The 20,121-nt window shown below is 41.0% G+C and overlaps 2 protein-coding genes across 4 annotated transcripts in view; one reads left to right on the forward strand and one right to left on the reverse strand.

The window, feature by feature from the left end:
• Positions 1-10,110, reverse strand: part of Enkur (enkurin, TRPC channel interacting protein) — a 25,079-nt gene extending 14,969 nt beyond the window's left edge. The window contains exons 1-3 of one of the 2 annotated variants that reach the window (XM_026783065.1): positions 9,819-9,955; positions 6,202-6,323; positions 822-967 (exon numbers count right to left, since the gene is read on the reverse strand). In XM_026783065.1, the coding sequence (XP_026638866.1) occupies positions 822-930 (109 nt within the window). In that variant the 5' untranslated portion in view covers positions 931-967; positions 6,202-6,323; positions 9,819-9,955. Of the gene's footprint in view, positions 1-821; positions 968-6,201; positions 6,324-9,818 lie in introns of both variants that reach the window. The other variant, XM_005354741.2, reaches the window with a different exon arrangement.
• Positions 10,111-10,472: 362 nt separating this feature from the next.
• Thnsl1 (threonine synthase like 1) lies at positions 10,473-20,115 on the forward strand. Of its 2 annotated transcripts, XM_005354742.3 has the most exons (4): positions 10,473-10,589; positions 11,873-11,986; positions 13,832-13,987; positions 15,347-20,115. In XM_005354742.3, exon 4 carries the CDS (start codon positions 15,394-15,396, stop codon positions 17,635-17,637), a length of 2,244 nt encoding a protein of 747 aa, XP_005354799.1. In that variant the 5' UTR covers positions 10,473-10,589; positions 11,873-11,986; positions 13,832-13,987; positions 15,347-15,393; the 3' UTR covers positions 17,638-20,115. The 2 variants fall into 2 exon arrangements, with proteins under 2 accessions (XP_005354799.1, XP_013204477.1); XM_013349023.2 differs by lacking the exon at positions 11,873-11,986 and having other exon boundaries at positions 10,495-10,589.
• Positions 20,116-20,121: the final 6 nt, after the last annotated feature.

A 20,121-nucleotide genomic window follows, 5' to 3' on the forward strand; every position in this document is an offset into this window, starting at 1 on the left:
GACTTTGATGGATTAGGTCTTTGTTTTAGTTTTGGCTGGTGGTGCTGTCTACATGCGGAGTTTTACAGTTTGAATGGTGCCTCCACCATGGAGTCAGCTGTGCTAAGGTCTGGGAGCTTACTAAGGCCTGGCGTCTTGTTACAAGTTAGATTATATTACTTCTATTTTCAAAGAGAAATATGTAATTATTATTAAAAGTCTATGGGTTGGATTAATCTTTTCTTGGGCTGACATTTCTTTCCAGAATTTATATATTGAACCCATAGATCCAGTACCTTAGGATGTGAATGTTACTTGGGAGTAAGGTCTCTAAAGTAATTTAGATAAAGAAGTTATTAGAGTGGTCCCTAATTTAATCGAATATTGGTTCAACAACTGGTAATGACCATTGTAATTTCCTTCACTTAATAAAAGAGACTGGATCCAGATGAGGGGCAATCTTGCTCATCAATCAGTCACCATATATGGGTCTGATAAGTGCTTACAATTAAAGATACAATCCAGGAGAAAGCAACGAGCACAGGGTGTTGGAGGGGAGGCTTTCTGGATAGGCCAAGAAGTAGCTCAAGATGCCTGCCTCACCAGGAGTCTGTGTGGAGCCTGCGCCACCCACCAGGAGTCTGTGTGGAGCTGGCACCACCCTCTGCGCTCAGTTTACTCTTCCCACTCGCACTTTCTCTAAGTCGCCCAAGCCCCATTCCCTGGGAGGTAAAGTTGCTGCTGCCTGTGGATATTTAATACTTGTTGATGGCAAAATAACGGGGTTACTAAATCACCTGCCAATAAGTCTAACGTTTAACACAATAAGAGATTAAACCTACTAGGCGGTAGGGTTTTTTCCTTTGAGTGTTTCTTTAGAAAATCCTTTGGGGAAGGTACGTCAACTTTTGCAGGCCCCATAGTTTTCATTGCAGTTTTGAATTTCTTCATGTCATCTTTTACAGCTGGTCTAAACACTGATGTATACCTGAAATTAAAAAATTAAAGTCGTAGCATTTACATTTCTAGTGCAAAATACTTAAAGCTTACGAACAGGCATACATTTCTGATGGATAACGGAGATTGGGCATAAAGGCTTAATGGTCTGACTCCGCCCACCACATTTATGAACTACAGGCTGCAGGAGGTGCGGGGACAAAGGTGTTCATTTATTTCCAGCATCAACTGGGATGTCTCCTCTCTCACTGCTGACCTTAGTGATGTGCGTCTCCCCACCCCAAAGCCCCAGCCACTCAGTTTTGCCAGCGGTTGAATCATCTTCGCAATGAACCCACATTCGCTGTTTTTCTCTAATGCTCACTCGTGTTTGCCTTCAGTGATTTCTTCATTGCTCTTTAATATTTAGTCCCCTCATTTTACATGTACTTTTAAAAAAGTTTATTAAGATATAAATATATTTGGTTTTTAACGTTTAGAACTTTCTCTGAGTATTAAAGCTATAAATTTTCCTCTAAGCACTGCCTTGGCTGCATCCCAAACATTTGAAAGGGCATCGTTTACCAGACTTGGAGGCACACACCTTTAATCTCAGCACTGGGAGGCAGAGGCAGGAAAATATGAGTTTGAAGCCAGCCTGGTTTACCAAATGTGTTCCAGGACAACCAGGGCTTTACAGAAAAACTCTGTCTCGGAAAAAATAAAAATTTGAGAAAAAGAAAGAAAGAAAGAAAGAAAAAAAGAAAGAAAGAAAGAAAGAAAGAAAGGGAAAGATATCTTCCATTTTCATGCAACCCTAAATGTCTTTTATATCATCTTCCTTTAGAAGTATGTTCATATGTGTTTGCTCTGTTCTCATAGATTCAGGCTTCCCAATACTTTTTCACCGACTTCTAATTTAGTTCCACTGTAGCCGGGGAATGTCACTGGAACAAGATACTGCAGCATCTGTATGGATGGTTGCGGCCTAGACAAAGCACAGCTAGTCTCGCAACTGCATTCCCGTGACTGGAGAATGGCCTCCCTATCTCAGGGAGAGGCCATCTTTCTCTTTCCAGTACATGGCTTGGAGAAGGACACACGTGAGTTGGTGAGGAGGGGACACCTGCCTAAGCCAGCCAGATCACTGAATCAGCTGGTTCTTGAACTTGATGTTTTTATTGTTAGAGGGATGTTCTCATAGACTACATAGAAATTTTAGCCAATCACTGTTTTTATTTTGTATGTCTGTGTCATTTCATTTTATTGTGCCTTTTAGTCTATATTGTGGGCTGGTGAGATGGCACAGCAGGTTAAGAGACTTGTCAGGAAGGTTTTGATCCTTGGGACCATGTGGTAGAAAGAGAGACTGATTCCTGCAGATTAAAGGTATGCATCACCACGCCTGACTTAGAGGCTGGCTGACATTGTCCTCAGCTCGCAATGCGCTGTTCTCTTTATTCCCCATGTCTCATTTGTGTTGCTGTGGCATCTTCAGATTTGTTTTGTTTTCTTTATTAGTGCCTTGGCTGTTGCTGACCCCACCCAATATTTTCATTTTGTACAGTCTTCTTCACATCTGAAAGTTGGACTTGTATCCCCCCTTTCATCTCTTCATATGTTATTCCTGCATCCCTCTACCTCTTTAGACATGATATTCAAAATGTCTGCCTTAAATGCCTTTGACTTGTAATTTTCTTATTTGTGACATTTCTAGCTGTTTAGCTTGGCTGCTTTTCTTTTAGGATATATCTTATATTTTCCTGTTTCTTTGCATGCCTGTACATTTTTGTTATTTTTGTTTGTTTAATACAGGGTCTCTCTACATAGCTCTGTCGGTCTTAGAACTCACTTTGAAGATTAGGCTGACCTCAAATTCACAGAGATCCACCAGCTTCTGCTTCCTGGGTATGGGTATTTAAGGCATGCAACACCATGCCTGGCTTGCCTGTACGTATTTTATTGGATGCCAAATAATGCAAATTTTATAGTGTTGATTCCTGACTTATGTCTTTTTTTATTTAACTTTTTTCTTTTTTTATTGCTTTAATGTTTTTTTAGTTTGAGTCTGGAAGGCAGTTGTCATAGTTGGAAAAAGTGGTAATTTTAAGGTTAGATGTCAAGTCTTCAGCTCGGGAGCTTTGCTCCGATTCTGCTCTATGGCAATGCGCTCTGTGAATAAGGAGACCTCACCACTCTAGCTGTAAGCGGATGAACTTGGAGCTGCTGCTTTCCGAGGGTCATTTTCTTGGTGTTGTATTTCATCACACATACACACTATCAATCAAGGAGTTCAAGGAAACCTCATGTGGGTTTCTGTTCCTGTCTAGGAAACTCTCTGCTGCGCCATGATGTGAATTATAGCTGTGTTGTCTTTCCAGCTCCAAACTGTCCTCATAATTCCGGGATAATCAAGGGCTTTGTTTCCTTTCTCTGGACTGTGGCCAGAACGTTGTCCCTGGAGTGTCTCTTAAGGCAACTGCAAGCCAGCCTCATTCCTTTAGGGAGGGCTGAGCTGTGTGTCCACTGTCCAGGGTTTGAAATCTTTGGTTCTGTGTGTTTTTAACCTGTCCTAGCTGCTTCTGGTGAGACAACAAACCGCACCCTTGCTGGAGGCAGAAGCTAGGCTCTCCTATTTTATGGTTTTAAAATAATTAAAAATAGATTTCTTCTTGTAGAATAGTCAATAACTTTAGAAAATTCCCAGGACCTAGTGATGTTATGAAAATTATACATATAATGTCTATCCAAGTTATAAACATATTGAAATGTTTGCACTAATATTGTTGGAAGCAAATACACTAAATTTAACTATTTACCTTGGGGAATGTGGAGTTTGGGGAAATCTGTTTTCTTCCCTGTCTGTTTCTACTTGGGTTTTTAACTTTGTCACTCTCATGTTTGTAGGAATCCACTCTGATCACATCCCCCTTCTCCATGTCAGTTATCCTGTCTTCATCAGTTCATGCTCACGTGGACACACAAGTGTGTTTGCAAAAACAAACTGTTTCCATGATTCTGGGCCGTTCCTTACCCGTGAACTCAGTAGTTGGGAACATTATGGAAATGAATGAGTCATAAGACAATTTCAGGAAGCAATCATTAGGCCAAACCTGTGCCTTTAGCTTCTGTGGAAGTAGGCAGAGGTGTCATCATCAATGACGTGATTTCCTTTTATGTGAAGCAGGGTGTGTCTATAGCCATCTCCTTCTTAGTTTGAAAACTGGTGACTCAGTACTTTTCCCATGTATATGAATCGAAAACATACTCATTGGTTACATAAAGCACTGGCTGATATTTTATTCTATATTGGTAATATTTTTTGTTTCAAATTAATTGCAAATGAGCAATAATCTTGGATTCCTTCCCTTCATTCCCTTCATTTCTCCAATTAATTTTCTGGTATAAGTTCAGTGTCTGTTTATCTATATGAATTGTAACTTTAATTTTGTGTTGTAGTCTTTCTTTTTAATTTCTTCTTCCCCACAGTGCACTAACGGACATCAAAATTCTCAACTTTACTCATATATATTTCTTTCTCCTTTTTTTTGAGGTTTAGACTATAATTACATAATTTCTCGCTTTCCTTTCTTTCCTCCGAACCATTCCATGTGCTCCTCTTGCTCCTTATCAGATTCATGGGCTATTTTACACTACTTATTGTCTCATGGATATATGTACATGTATATGTGCAACTTCATTTTTAAAGTATGGTATAGTGTGATACATTTTTATATCAGTATATACAAAGCTTATTGTTTTATTTATATTTAGATTATTATTATTGTTTTGTCAAGACAGGGTTTTTCTGTATATCTCTGGCTGCCCTGGAACTCACTTTTGTTGTAGAATACATTTTAAGGTGTGTTACATTTGTTTATGCTGTGGAACATCTGTTTTAGCCATGCAAAACCGTGTTTCACACTTTTGTTTAACTCTGTGAAGCTATTATTCTTTTCTAAAAACAGCTGATGATGTAATAAGACGGCCAACAGTTAGGCAGGAGAAAGGATAGGCAGTCCTGGAAGGCAGAGAGAACAATGGAAGAAGAAATCTGAGGAGAGAAGGAGCAAGAGAACGAGAGGAGGGCTCCAGGGCCAGCCACCCAGCTATGCAGCAAGCTACGGGAGCAAGATGTAAAGAAAGGGATACTGAAAGACAGAAAATGAAAGTCCAGAGGCTAAAGGTATATGGGTTAATTTAAACTGAGTAAAGCTGGCTAGAAAGAAGCTAAGCTAAGTTCAGGCATTTATAATAAGAATAAGAACAAGCCTCTATGTGTATTTATTTGGTAGCTGGGCCGCAGTCCCTCCCCAACCCCCAAAAAAGACCAAAGAGCAAAGAGTAAGAATAATAAGAGTAAAAAATGACCAACAGGGGCCTGGAGAGACGGCTCAGAGGTTAAGAGCACTGGCTGTTGTTTTTCCAGAGGTCCTGAGTTCAATTCCCAGCACCCACATGACGGCTCACAATCATCTATGAGATCTGGTGCCCTCTTCTGGGGTGTAGGCACAATGCAGACAGATAACTGTATAATAAATAACCAACCAACAACGTTTTGGTGTTCCAACGTGGAACTAGAGTAAAAGAAAATCCAACTACAGGGCTCTGTCGACTAGGCTGACCTCGAACTCACAGAGCTCTGTCTCCCTCTGCCTGCCATGCTGGGATTAAAGACATGTGCCACCACTGTCCAGCTATGCTTATTATTTTAAATAGCTGCATTTCATTACATGTTTGAAATTATAAGGCTTTACTATAAAGATTTAGCAGGCAATTTAATCAGACAAGTGAATGTGTTGTCTACTCATTTTAGACTGAACTAGATATGACTTACTTTGAAATTAAAACCGTCATCCTCAATTAAGATACTATAACTTTTTATTGCTAACAATCACCATATAGTCATCTATTTTATAAATTTAAAAGGACACACAAAGAGGTAACATGCTCAAACGTGCTGATAATGTGAAAGAAGCTAAGATTCTCCTTTTACTGAATGAGACACCTGAGAAACCACGGTGTGCGTGGGAAGAGTGCATGTGCGTTTGCTTTGGATTTTAGTGGATATTAACTCTGGAGCCTGAACTGTGTCAGAAAGTCCTCCAGAGTATTCTTGAGACTGTTTTCACATATAGTTACATACTGTGTAAGTTCACACACAGCCATTGAAATGATTTTCAATTCATCCTTTTGATTACATAAAGTAATGAATTTTTCAAAAATAGATGATATTCTACTCCCAGAGTGGTTAGTTATGATAGGTATGCTCTGTATTCAATTTACCACCAGTAATGCAGGGGTGCTTCGTTGAGTGACGTTATGATCTCTCATAAGCTATTGAGAAAAAATCGTTGACAAATATGAGCACAGTCACTGTGCTCTTCTAGGTTCCTGCTGCTCAATACCTGTGGATATTAAACATTGAAACGGGGCTAGTGCCACATGCTGAAAGGATGGTAGTGAAGTCATTGAACTAAACAACATACCTCATAAAGTTTAATTTTGCTTTTGCCTTCTTTTAAAAAGGACTAAGAAAATATTTTAGTGTTTTACATTTCTATTGGACAGTGTTGTACCAAATACCAGGGAAAACATACCCAATTTAACTACGGAACTGCATTTTTTTGTTCAAATTGTTTTCATTAAATTATGCTGGCACTAGGGCCAATATTAGACCATTGAAGCACGGCACATTCCTTGTGGGACTGATGCTGACCCCTGTCCTCATCCCAAGACGTGTCCTCTGTCCAGGAACCACGGCTCCCGATAAAGAGCTTCATACTTCTGCTCAGCTACAGTTTAACTTTTCCTGTGACATATGACTTGGAGCACATTTCTTTCTTCGCGGATGACTGACGGCTTTCTGGTAGCTCTGAGTCAAACACGAGAGAGACAGATACAAGACTTCCAGGCTCACCTTCCACGTTCCTCATCTGTAAAGCCACCGCAGTTTCATGTCACCATTTCTCTTCTCTCTGGTAGTCTCATCACAACACTTCTTATTGTACGGGAAGAGAACAGTGTATGGACACTCACCAGTGTCAGATACGTGAGACGCTATCAGTAGCAGAGGCAAACACTCTTACGGAAGCAGCTGCACTCCTCCAGTCCCCCTTTCTCTCTCTGGGCATGCGCAGACTGATCCAGTTTTGGACCTTGCTGTCCGACTGGTATCACATCAGTTTTAGCTCCTGCCCTTCTTACCTGGCTCTAGTTTCTGGACCCAAGTGTTCTCTTCCGTAAAATTAAAATATACTGATTATCTATAGAGCTGTGGGAACAGATGATGATGGTGAAAAAGAGTGCTCCGGAACACCAGCAGTAATAGTATGTTGGACATCATTTTTTGGGTAGTACGATTGCAACTCTGTTTCTTCTTACTAGTAGACATGTATATTAAGGTTTTTTGTTTTGTTTTCTGAGACAGGGTAGCCCTGTTGTCTCCCGTGTCGCCCTGGTTGTCTTGGAACTTGATCTGTAGACCAGGCTGGCCTTGAACTTAGAGATCCGCCTTCCTCTGCCTCCCGAGTGCTGGAATTAAAGGTGTGTACCACCATGCCCAGCTCAGTTAAATTTTAAAGCTAAATTAATTTAATACTTTGTTTTTACTGAGTCCTGGATAGAATAAAGACACAGGCTTACTCGCTAAAAATTTGAATTCTGGTGAATCTAACAACTGATGCCTTAAAATGACTTTTCATTTCACAATTTCATATCACAGGTTGTTTGCATAAGAGGGCAAACCTTGTTCTGTAATTGAATAATGTTCTGAACAGGTTCACTTATCTACAAATTTTCTTGGCAGCTCACTTTAACTGGCTGTGTTGGCATGTTTTCTTTCCTCGGTGGTTTGTATGTAGAATTCCAGTGAGGTGTGCTAACAGTTCTTCTTATCTACAGAAATGTGGGTAAAAGGTGGTGACTCAGGTGAACATGGCAGCTGCAATTTTCCTTGTTGACAAAATCCCACCTGTAATTGCAACCTTCTCTTCATAGATCAGAAAGTGGAAACTGCTGTTTTTCAAATATCTCTTCCACTCATTTATTAGAAACTTTCATTAGGGTTTTAAATAATATATTACTTTGTGCTTAATCCGCAATTAAATGTTTATATTTCTGTTCAACAAGAAAACTTTTATCTGTTCAACAAGAAAACATGTGGGACATCACAGTGCAGCAAGAAATGAGTCTGAGCCAGTGCTTCAACCCATGGCAAGCTCCCCGGAGCTCGGGTTATTATTATTCAGGGCTGTAAACAGGATTTGCACATTTAAAGCTTTTCTTGTGATCAAGGCTATTAATGGGACGGCTGAGGGGAAGAAGTTCATATTAGTGTGGTGAAGGAACGTGGTGAAGTGTTTGGGCATCATTTTTAAGAAACAAATCAGTAGTTTGCATGTCTGGCATCTTGTCAAAACCCTCTCACCATTATTGCTAACTGTGAAAATTGACTTCACCTAACAGAATTATTTAGGGCACCTCCTTTATTCCTGCTCATCCTAAGTCCCTTTTTTGTACTTATTTTTTTTTCAGAATAAAACAAAAAAATGTATGCTGTCACTCCCACATGTGCAAGAATCCTAGGGCACTGTTATACACAGAACAGGGGACAGGTGATTACTGTTTCCCAGGTGCAGAAAAACTTTACTAATTAACAGAATGCTAACTAATAAAATAATTTGACATCCGAATTCAGAATTCCACAGAAAGTAGTTTCTTTCACTATGTTACAGAGACGCAGAAGCTTATCTTGTACAGCATAGGGAAATTTTGAACCGAATTTAGCCATAAGTAATGTGAACCCTGTAAACTCCACAGTGTGTCAGCATTCACATTACTGCCTGACCTCAACCAGATTTTGATAAAACAGGTGGAAGTATAATATTCGTGACTCCTTTGGTTTAAGCTACTCAGGCTTAAAGCAGAAGGGGCCCACTTTGCTGCCACACTCCGAGCAACAAGAAGTTGACCTCAGAGATTCGATTTCACTTATTGTTCAAATCTGAAAACAACTGAAGATTGGCTGAACACCTTCAAAATAACTTGTAAATCTGATTTTTAAAGCTCAGAGGGTTGGTTTCTTTTCTTGGTTGTTTGTTTTAGTGGCAAGGTCTGCCTTTGTAGCTCAGGCTAGCCTTGAACTCAGTTTTCTGGGTGCTGATTCTTTTAAAGTAGCTGCTACTTTCATGAGTCAAAATGAGACTGCCCTCTTCTCCCCCCCTCAGGCTTCAATAGAGTTTAAAAAATAGTTACAGGGCAGTGTATCTGGGATATTTATTGTGCGGCTTCCTTTTTGAGATTTGGAGATTTGTAGGGGGTCCAACAAATACATTAAAAATTCCCTCGATTATATAATTTGGAATCTCTATCCATCCAACTATATTCCTTCCATTAAACCATAAGATCTGAAAAAAAATCCTAGAAAATACTCCCTAGTTCATCATCTTTGCTTAACTAATTCAAGTAAGAAACAAATGAGAATTTAGGTAAAGGAGGCGAAGAATGCAGGAGAAATTGTGATGTCAAATACAACATGGAATTTAACTTAAAGTTAGACATAGAATTTCTTAAAACTTATTAATAAAACTGATATTTCTATTTTCAATGACATGAAATTTCTCACTGGACACCACACCACCAAACTGAATCAATAATTACGTATTAGCAGGAGACTATGGCCATAAAATTACCATCTCACAGCACCCGCCCGCCTTCTCTGAGATTATGAAAAGCTAAACAGACCTGTTCACCTGTTCCTAAGAAGTTGCCACACAAGGTTACTTCATTAACACAAAAATATATTTTAATTTTAAAAGTCCTACGATGTATAAACCCAGAAAGTCCTTAAAAGGAAGATTTACAGTCTTCCTTTGAGCTGGTCACTTTTGCTTACCACATACCTAGGAGGCTGGGGCGGCTCCTTTGAGTCATTGGGTATGAGGTTATAAATACTCTCGGAAGTGCAGGGTGGGTCCATGGCCACCGAGGATTCCTTAACAACTACTCAACTTTTGACTCCCTATCCCACTGTCTCTGCTCCTTTTCTCGCCGCTTTTTTCTTTTCTTGCTCTCTTAACAAGGAACTAAAATTTCTCTTTCGCATAATAATCTCTCTTTGACCCTTTCATAGCAACTCCTTTTCGGGAAGAACCTATTCTGCTCCTCCAGGGACGGCCTAGCGTTGTTGACCGCGTGGTTGCTGTGGAAACAGTTGCTAGGAAACGGGCAGCGGCGGGCTGGTTCTCTCTGGTCCCTGTTTGGTAACTCCCCCTGCTGCCTGAGAAATACGTAAGAACGTTCCTGCGCCTTTGGGAAAGACGACATGAAAATAATGACCCCACCACCACTCATTTTATTTTCTTTTATTATTCGGTGCATCTGGGAAGAAAAATTCTACAACAGGGAGCATGGCTGGTGCGCAGGCGTCACACAATAGTCTCCAACACGCGGGCCGCGCCCCTGCGGGGGCGGAGCGAGCGGCCGGGGAAGGGGGGGAGCCGAGGGCCAGTGAGCGGGACGTGTTGGTCACGTGGCCGACCTAGCGGCGCAGTCGGCGCAGGCGCAGATGCGGCGACTTTGGGGCGGGCGGGCCGGCTGAGGCTACCTTGGCGGTGCCGAAGCTCCTTCTCTTTCCCCTTCCTCTCCTTGGTCTTCTCTGGGTGGTTTACTTGGTGAGTTAATGGAGGAGGAAAGAAAGGCTGGCGCGGGTCGTTACCCTCATATCCTTCCTTCCGTCGCCCCCTATCGGGCCCCGCGAGGCCATCCACCTGTCGCACCGGTCCCCGCGGCCCGCCCTGTGCTCGGCTAGGTCTCGGGAGCGAGGGCGCGAGTGCGAGCCTGCGCCAGCAGGACCAGTTTTTAGAAAAGGGCCTCCGATTTTGCCCAGGTTTCAGCCCCCCCCCACCCCCTTTTGACATTTCTTTTCGCACTCCGAGAAGTGCTTTTATTCCTTTTTGAGCCATTTGCTCTTCCGTTCACGCTTATGCACTAGTAACTGCACGCTCATTTAGAAGCCTTGGCCCCAGCCACACTCTGTACTTTGGGAGAGAAAATCCATAGCTCTGAATCCACTGGGAAGGTGTCCAGCAGGGAAGTCGGAGCGCATCTCTTCTGCAGTCCTCACTACCTAGTGGATGGTTAAAGGGCCTGGTGGCTTAGGGAGCTTTTCAGTTCCTACTTGGAACGTTTCGCTCAATGCAAATCCTAATCTGAGACTCTTGCTAAATTTTATTTTATAAGAATAAAGAATAAATTTAATTTTCTGTTTTTTGATTTGATAGGATTTAATTTTTCTGGGTAGTCCATAGTTCAAATGAATGACCTTTTGGAGGAAAGATTCACCTTATTTCACATCAGATTGAGTTTTTAAGAAAAACGTTTTGTATAAATTTAGGTATAAACAGAGATTACTCATTTTTGCCTTGGAAAAAATGGTTGCTCTTCTTCTTTTTGTTTAACATGTATAGAAAAAAATTGTCCAAGGGAGTCTGCTCCTGTGCTTGCTAAAGTTTGAATTATGAATTCATAGAATTAATCAACTTGCTAGTCATTAGCCAAGACATATATACCTTCCTGACCTCAGGATTGAACCCAGGGGTTCAGCTATGCTAAGCCAGTGGTTGGAGGCACCAGTGATGCGCCAAGGCTTTTATTTGTTCTAACTGGAAGGAGTCAATATGTGGGAAAAGATGTAAGAATGCAGCCTTCAATAAAGGGAATGGCATAAGCTAACTCACATTATTCATATATTAGATGTGTTAATGTCCTGTTTGCTCAAGTTTATTCATAATCCCCCAAATCAATATCTGGCCACACATTTTAGTCATTGGTGAATTTGCACATGGCATTGGAAATTTTGAATGTGGTAAATGTACATTCTCAGCTGATGTCAAAGGTAGTCTTGTTTGGGGTTTCAGTAACAGATGCTCTTTTTACGTTTTGTTTGGTGCCACAGGTTCTGCATTCTCATGCTTTCAGTGGCCACTCAGACAGGGCCTAAACTGAGTACCCAGTTGCTCTATAGTGATTCCAAGTATGAAGAGGCTGGTGTGTTTTACAGAGAAAACAGGTATGCCAAGATGAGTTTCATTTAGGCATCAGTTAGAGTGCCGCTGACTTAGTTCATAGTAACTAATAAGCAGTGTATGTAATGTCATTGAACAGATATGCATATGGAATAACATTAATATAGTCATTCATTGGAAAAAAGGATTGAACCTAAAGGCTTGTGGGAATCCACCCCGGCATTTCACCTAAGAATGAATAGCAAGTGGCCTTGCACACCCATTCAGGGAGAAAGGCGTCATTATAACACCTAACTCCGGAATGAGAAGCAACTGTAGTGAAGACCCAGTTTACAGTTGAGAATTATTTCATCTTCTTTTGTCTTTTAATTAGCTTAACTTGGGCAGAGAGGCTTCAAAGTTATTTTCACGACTAAATATGACAAAACAAAATTTAGCATGTAGTTTACAGTTTTTCTTTAGAAAGGGTTCTATTGGGCTTGTCAGAGCGCTTGCCTTCTGCTAGCCTAAAGAGAACATTTACTGTGAAATGATACTGAAGCAGAACTTATGAACTCAACTCCTTAATAGTCTTGTTTTTACTTTGCTCTCCCAATGTCGTTTGGAAAGGGGAAATGAGATAGTTTAAAATGGGAGCTTGGGGAGGTCTGGCCAAGAAGACTGGAGAAGATAAGGGAAGTTAATATGCTTGTGTTTGCTTTTCCACTGTCTGCTCTTTATGGGTGGATATCAAGCAACCAATGTAAAGTTGAATCAAACATGGAAGATTAATTGTCCATGAAAACAATAAAAACAAACTAGCAACTCAGGCATTTCACAGTTCCGGGAGTGTGTGTGTGTGTGTGAGTGTGATGTGAGTTGTTTGATGCATGTATGTACCTACAAGTGTACCTGTCATAAATAGATTAATTATGCTGTTTTGCACAGTGTCCTTAAAAGCAGGTAGTACTAACCACAGGGTACCAGAGTTAAATTATTGAGTGATTTAAGTTAAAATTTTCTCCAGCCTTTGCTTTACTCTAGAGAGTATATCAGAGTGCATGGCAAAATTGTTTGTGATTTAGGGTAAGCACCATTGTTCTCTCTGAAAATTTATAAATGATATGCTTAGCCTTATCTCTGAATAATCCAGTTTGTTCTACAGATTCTTTGATAGTTGTTGTTGACTGGCAATGCTTAATATTAATATTTTTGTGCTCATCACCAGAATATACACTTTGAATTTATCACAGACCTCTTTCAGTAGCTAAGATGTGTATGTGGGCGGCAGGGGCTTGCACGCTTTTCATAGTAATTTGGGTGGATAAGAAAATCTGAAAGAACAATTTAGGTCCTTATTTCATAGCTTTTAGTTCACTGGTCAGCCCCTCATTAAACATCTAATTAAATGACTAAAATCACATGTCACTGTGAAAGATTTTGCAGTTATTATTATTTGGTTATATTGTCTTTCATTTTATTGTATATGTACGAGTGTTTTGCTCACATAGATAGCTATGTATTATGTGCCTGTCTGGTGTCCAGAGAGGTGAGAAGAGGGTACCAGATCCTGGGAACTAGATTGACAGATGGCTGTGAGCTGCTGTGTGGGTGCTGGAAATCAATTCCAGGTCCCAGGCAAGAACAAGTACTCTTTCCTTCTGAGTCATCTCTCCAGTCATAGTTATGGTTATGTTGTCTTTTATTGCTTAATGGTAAAAATGCCTTCTTTGTTGTTAGCAAAGTTCTTTGCTGTTATACTATAAATGTTGCAATAAAGAAAAGCCCAATATCTTAATCATTCAGTAATAGATTATTTACAAATTTCAGGTGTCATTCTGAAGTATTTATGCGTGATTTTATGATACTGTATAAAGTTGTGATTAACTTGAAATTCTTTTTCATTGTAGACCCTGCTTTCTTCAAAGATTGGCTTTGCCTTGGTCTTGCTAGACTCTTCATCTATGGTTCCTGTTATTTTGCGTTTATACTTCAATGGAGTTAAACACAGCAGCATACAAAATCAGTGGGCAATGAATTCTTTCTTTTGATAGGTCGAAGTGCTTGTAAGTAAAATTCAGAATTAACTTTTTAAAAAATGGTCTGAAGATTTTATTGCAAAACAGAGTTTAGGTAGTATCAACAACAGTATACTGTTAAAAAATTTTTATAGTTTTCTACTTAATTTTTGATATAGTTGACTGCATATTAGTACTATCAGAGAGCATGCCTATAAATTTATATCAGTCAATTTAAGAAATATTACAAGCTATTTAGTTAAATTTTATTATAGCAAAATATTTGATATCTGGCATGTTTTGTTTTAAGGATGAGTACATTTCCAAAGGCAGGTGCAGGATTGATGTGAACAATTGTAGATTATGTCCATATGCCAAAAAAGTTTTCTTTTCATCGCTGAATATCCTCATGAGTTTCTTTACTTCTCTGAAGTCTAGAATTAAGTCTTACCATTACGATGATTACAGGATAAACGGAAATGAAGGCCTCATTAATTAGTCTTTATTTTGGCACATTTTCCATTTCACTATGGCCTTTTAAAGGCATCGAATATCAAAATGTCAGCGTGATCCTCAAGAGTCTGCAGGTTAAAAACACATAGGGAAGAAAAGGGCACATGTGGAATTGCAGCTTAGAAAATTGTTTATGCATCTTATAAGCAAGTGTGCTTGTTTATTCTAATTTCCTGTTGTGGATTTTATGAGAAAATAATAAATAAGGATAGTCTATCAACATGATCATCAAGACAAGTTGAATATTAAGAGTGTGTCTCAGCTTTTATGAGTTGTAGGTACTTGTTACTACAACTGCACATTTTCTCCGTATGTGTTATACGACACAACAAATCGTGACCCTGTCTTTGTCACAGTGCTCCTACAAGGAAGAGAGATGGCAGTGGGACTTACTGTGTCTATGAAGACACGCGATAGGACATTTTCTGAATAAGATTTCTGCTGTTAACATTTGCTTTGTATCGTACTGGGAGTCATACATATTTTTTTTAAACTTCATTTTATTGGTGTCTTGAAATTTGAAAAGATATTAATTGTGTGTTTTTTCTGACAACCAAATTGACGTAATAGTAGAAGAGGGGTTGGGAGGGAGGGAATGAGAGAGGAGAGGCAGAAGGGATGGGAAAGGGTGGAGAAAGGGCAATCCGAGTTTAATGAAAGCATGATGGAAGTGGCTCAGTGAAGCCCATTGCTTTGTGTAATTGATATGTCATAATTATATCAGTTTATTAAGAAAGGTAGTATACAGTGTATCTCGTATAATACTTCGTAAGTGTCCCATCAGTTTGAAGTATTTTGAATGTCTTATGTGTTGAAGGCATGAATATATTCAATCCTATCGGGATTTTAACCATTTTTTGAAATAAGTAACTAAATGTCTTTATGTCTTTAAAGGGTCTAAAGTCAACCCTAGGTTGGCTCAGGCAGAAAAGTGGGAAGAAATGCTGAACTTTACCAGATGTCAACATCTGAAACAGATAACGCGGAAGTGTTTTTCTAGTGCACCGGTTAACGTGCGGACTCACACGCAGCACTTGCTCTCACGGGCCTTTGCATATGCAAGATCAGGGAGGTCATGGCACTCAATCCACTCTCTTGTTGGAGACAAAAATATTATCCTGATGGGGCCTCCTGGTGCAGGGAAAACGACAGTAGGCAGAATAATAGGTCACAAGCTAGGCCGCTGTGTCATTGACGTGGACAGTGACATCCTTGAGAAAACCTGGAAGATGAGCGCTTCTGAAAAATTGCAGGATGTTGGTAATGAGCAATTTTTAGAAGAGGAAGGAAAAGCCGTTTTAAACTTGTCTGCATCTGGAAGTGTGATTTCCCTCAGTGGGTCCAATCCCATGCATGATGCTAGTATGTGGCATCTGAAGAAAAATGGGATTGTCGTGTACCTGGATGTGCCTCTAGTGGATATAATCAGTCGTCTGAAATCAATGAAAGTTAGCAGGATTGTTGGTCAGAACTCGGGAGCATCTATGAGAGACTTACTGCAGCACAGAAGACTGTACTGTAAGAAGTGGTACGACACTCGAGTCTTTTGTGAGAGCGGGGCTTCCGCTGAGGAGGTTGCAGACAGAGTGCTGGATGCGGTGAAAAGATACCAAGATGTGGATTCAGAGACATTCATTTCAACAAGGCACGTGTGTCCTAAAGACCTTGACAAAAAGCCTCTACCAAAATACTTCAGTGAAGCTGTGATTGAGGGATTGGCTTCTGATGGCGGACTCTTTGTCCCTGAGAAGGAGTTTCCAAAATTAAGCTGTGGGGAGTGGAAAAGCCTAATAGGAGCGACCTACATAGAGAGAGCGCAGATACTTCTGGAAAGGTGTATTCACCCTGCGGACATACCTGCCACCAAGTTGGGAGAAATGATTGAAACTGCTTACGGGGACAACTTTGCCTGCTCCAGAATTGCCCCCGTCAGGCACCTGTCAGGCAATCAGTTCATCCTGGAGTTGTTCTATGGGCCCACGGGGTCCTTCAAGGATTTGTCTCTACAGCTCATGCCTCATATCTTTGCCTACTGCATCCCACCGAGTTGCAATTATGTGATCCTTGTAGCTACTTCAGGAGACACGGGGAGTGCAGTCTTAAATGGGTTTAGCCATCTTAGTACAAATGACAAGCAAAGGATTGCCGTGGTCACATTTTTTCCAGAGAATGGAGTTAGTGGTTTTCAAAAAGCACAGATAATTGGCAGTCAGAGAGAAAACGGATGGGCAATAGGTGTCAGGTCAGATTTCGATTTTTGCCAGACAGCTATAAAAAAAATATTTAACGATTCTGATTTTACTGGCTTTCTGACTGTGGAATATGGAACAGTCTTAAGTTCAGCAAATTCTATAAATTGGGCTCGGCTGCTTCCACAAGTAGTTTATCATGCATCTGCCTATCTTGATCTTGTTAGCCAAGGGTTTATTTCCTTTGGAAGCCCAGTAGACGTCTGTATCCCCACAGGAAACTTTGGGAACGTGTTAGCAGCAGTCTATGCCAAGATGATGGGGATCCCTATCCGGAAATTTATCTGTGCCTCTAATCAGAACCACGTTTTGACAGATTTCATAAAAACTGGACATTATGATCTAAGGGATAGGAAATTAGCACAAACCTTCTCACCGTCAATCGATATTCTCAAATCTTCAAACCTGGAGCGACATTTATACTTTATGGCTAACAAAGATGGACAGTTAATGGCAAATTTATTTAATCAGTTAGAGAGCCAGCTTCACTTCCAAATAGAGAAGCTGCTGGTCCAGAAGCTGCAGGAGGACTTTGTCGCAGACTGGTGTTCGGAGGGAGAGTGCCTCGCAGCCATCGGCAGTACCTACAACACGGCAGGGTATATTCTGGATCCACACACGGCTGTTGCAAAGGTGGTTGCAGACAAGATGCAAGACAAAAGTTGCCCGGTGATCATCTCATCGACAGCTCACTACTCGAAGTTTGCACCCGCTATCTTGCAGGCCCTGAAGATTAAAGAGCTCAACGAGACATCATCAAGCCAGCTTTACCTACTGGGCTCGTACAATGCATTACCGCCTCCTCATGAGGCTTTGTTAGAGAGAATGAAACAGCAAGGGAAGACGGACTACCAGGTTTGTGCAGCTGACGTGAACGCCCTGAAGAGCCACGTGGAAAAGATGATCCAAAATTGGTTCATAAGGAAGTCTGAGTAGAGTATTTTTCTTGGCAAGAAGCAAAAATAAATCTTGAGCGTTGGTTGGGACTACAGTAGCGTTTTGTTTTGTGTAAATGTTTTGTGTGCATCTGTTGGAAATCCAGCGCCCTGACCCCTGGGCCTGACCTTACACCTGCAGTGACCCCCAGGTCCTCCAGAAGAGACCTTCCAGCATCACCCCTGGAACCTGGTGCTGTCGAGCTTCATTCTCTGCTTAGGGGGGATATGGCAGCTTCTCCTTCACCCCCACTTCTGAGAGGAACAAATACTGGTATCTGGCTTGGCATTTACAAATCTTTAATCACAGTTAAGTACTGCATCTATAGCCTTTTACTGTTTGTTATTCAAACCGTTTGCTGCTTGAGATAGTTAACTTTCATAGCAGAAACAGGAAGTTAGTTCATTAATATTGGAGCCATCTTTTTTTTTTTTAACCATTTCAAGCTCCAGCTTGGACAGTGGTTGCTTACATGTCTCCACCCTGTTCAGTTAGAGTTGGCGGACTGTTCACTACCCTTAGAATATTTGTAGTTAGGCTGAGGACGTCTGAAAGGCGAGCCAGCATTTAACTCTAGGGTGTAGCAATCAACAGAACTGTGGAGTAGTGTACAGAAATAAAATCACCTACTTCAAGAGGAAGGGGTTCCAAAATCAGTAATGTTTGAAAGTTTTAATAAAAGTACAATGATAGACAACAGCTTTTCTATATTATTCGAAGTCTGTTCCTATTTGTCTCAAATTTAATAAACTTTTTTTTGGCACCTAACCCACTCAAATTAAAGCAAATGCTTACTGTCCATTACTGTGTAGTGGCAGTGATTTTAACTGCTCTGTGTGTATTTCCTGACTATTTACTTTCTGGATTACAGGTTGTCACTGACCTGAAGTGTCTCCACCACAAGATGGCATTCCCTGCAGAGTGTCATTGCTGATGACGTTCTGCATCTAGTTAGCTTAACTTAATTTGAAAATTAAAATGATGAAAAATATTAATAGTTTTAAAGGGCAAGGGGCAATTTGTTTTGCAAGTTTGAAATTAAACCAATTTGATTTTAGCATCAGATCTCTGGCTTGGCTTTTAAAACATAGTTCTACCACCTGTCATGGAGGCTGGGAATGGCTCAATGCTTGCCTAGCGTGCACAGAACTCTGAGTTCCAACATTAGCACATAGGAAGGTAGAGACAGTGCTTAAAAGACATGTTAAGTACATACTTTGAGGCCAGTCTGGGATACATGAGATCCTGTTTTTTAAAAAAAAAAAATGCCAGAAATGAAAAACCTGAAGCAGTTTATGATGATGGAGTCGCAAAGCTCCAGGTGTTTGTGTATACAGTCTATAATTTCAGAACATTTGCTTCCATGGGTAGAGTTAGAGAATTATCCTAATGCCGTGTGCATGATAATGCATTCTTGGAAATAATGGGATGACGTTAAAATGCTTGATTTTTGGACTCAACGACTAATGGAAGAACACATGGCGTCTGCGTGACATACAACACAAAATAACCACAAAATGTGTGGATAAATAAAAAGCAAGTGCTGCGGCCAGGTGGGGTAGAACCGAGCAGAAAAAGGAATAAGATGTGGATGTGGTGGCACACACATGTGGTCCCAGCACCTGGGAAGCTGAGGCAGGAGGACTGCGAACTTGAGGCCATGTGCTACATAAACGAGCTAACAAGAGGAAACATTGCTGTAAGGTAAGCAGGTTCCACAGAGATGAAGTCCTGGGGTGCAGTTTTTGGAGCAGGCAATGGAGAGAAAATGCCGCTGTCTGCCTGCTTTGCTCTCGGTTGTGTGCTTGTGTCTAAATGGTTACCTCTTGTCTCCATGTGGTGTGTGGTTTCCCCATCACCCCTCAGCTCTTTTTGTGTTTGTTTTGAGACAGGGTCTCACGATGTAGCCCTAACTAGCCTGAAATGCCCTATGTCGAACAGGCTGGCCACAACCTCACAGATCCTCCTGCCTCTTCCTCCCAAGTGCTGGGATTAAAGGCGTGGACCATCACTGCCCGGCTCAGCTCCCCTTGCATAGGGTGGATGAACAGCAGTGTTTGTGCCCTCTCCTCCCGTGTGATTGAGGCGGTAGTCATCCTTTCAAAGGCTTGTGTCCAGCTGAGCCTTGTGCCCGGTTTCCTTCAACTCGGATAATGTGCTTCATTCCTCTCCTGTTTCCTCAGCTTCTCCTGGGACCCTGACTTCCTGTGCATATAGATGCCTCTTTCAGAGTTAGTTTAGCATTCAAAACAAACCCTGCAAAGCACCCACAATTCTACCCAACTCTGCTTCTGCATGTTCTACACAAGATGTAGTGCTGCCAAAGGCTATGTGATCCCCAGCTCTCATCCCCACTGCACAGTGTGCTGCAGGGTGGGTAGTGAAGCCTGAGTGCTCGAGTCTCGGGGTGGAGAGCAGAGACTGCCCCTCTTAGCATTTATTCCTCCTCCTAAGAAGTAGCTATCCCAAAGCTCATGCTAGTCA

The sequence above is a fragment of the Microtus ochrogaster genome, chromosome 16 (genome assembly GCF_000317375.1).
Source record: "Microtus ochrogaster isolate Prairie Vole_2 chromosome 16, MicOch1.0, whole genome shotgun sequence".
Taxonomy (NCBI): Eukaryota; Metazoa; Chordata; class Mammalia; order Rodentia; family Cricetidae; genus Microtus; species Microtus ochrogaster.

Coding starts and splice junctions, on each gene's coding strand:
- Thnsl1 (XM_005354742.3), top strand. CDS start 15,394: ATGCTGAACTTTACCAGATGTCAACATCTGAAACAGATAACGCGGAAG.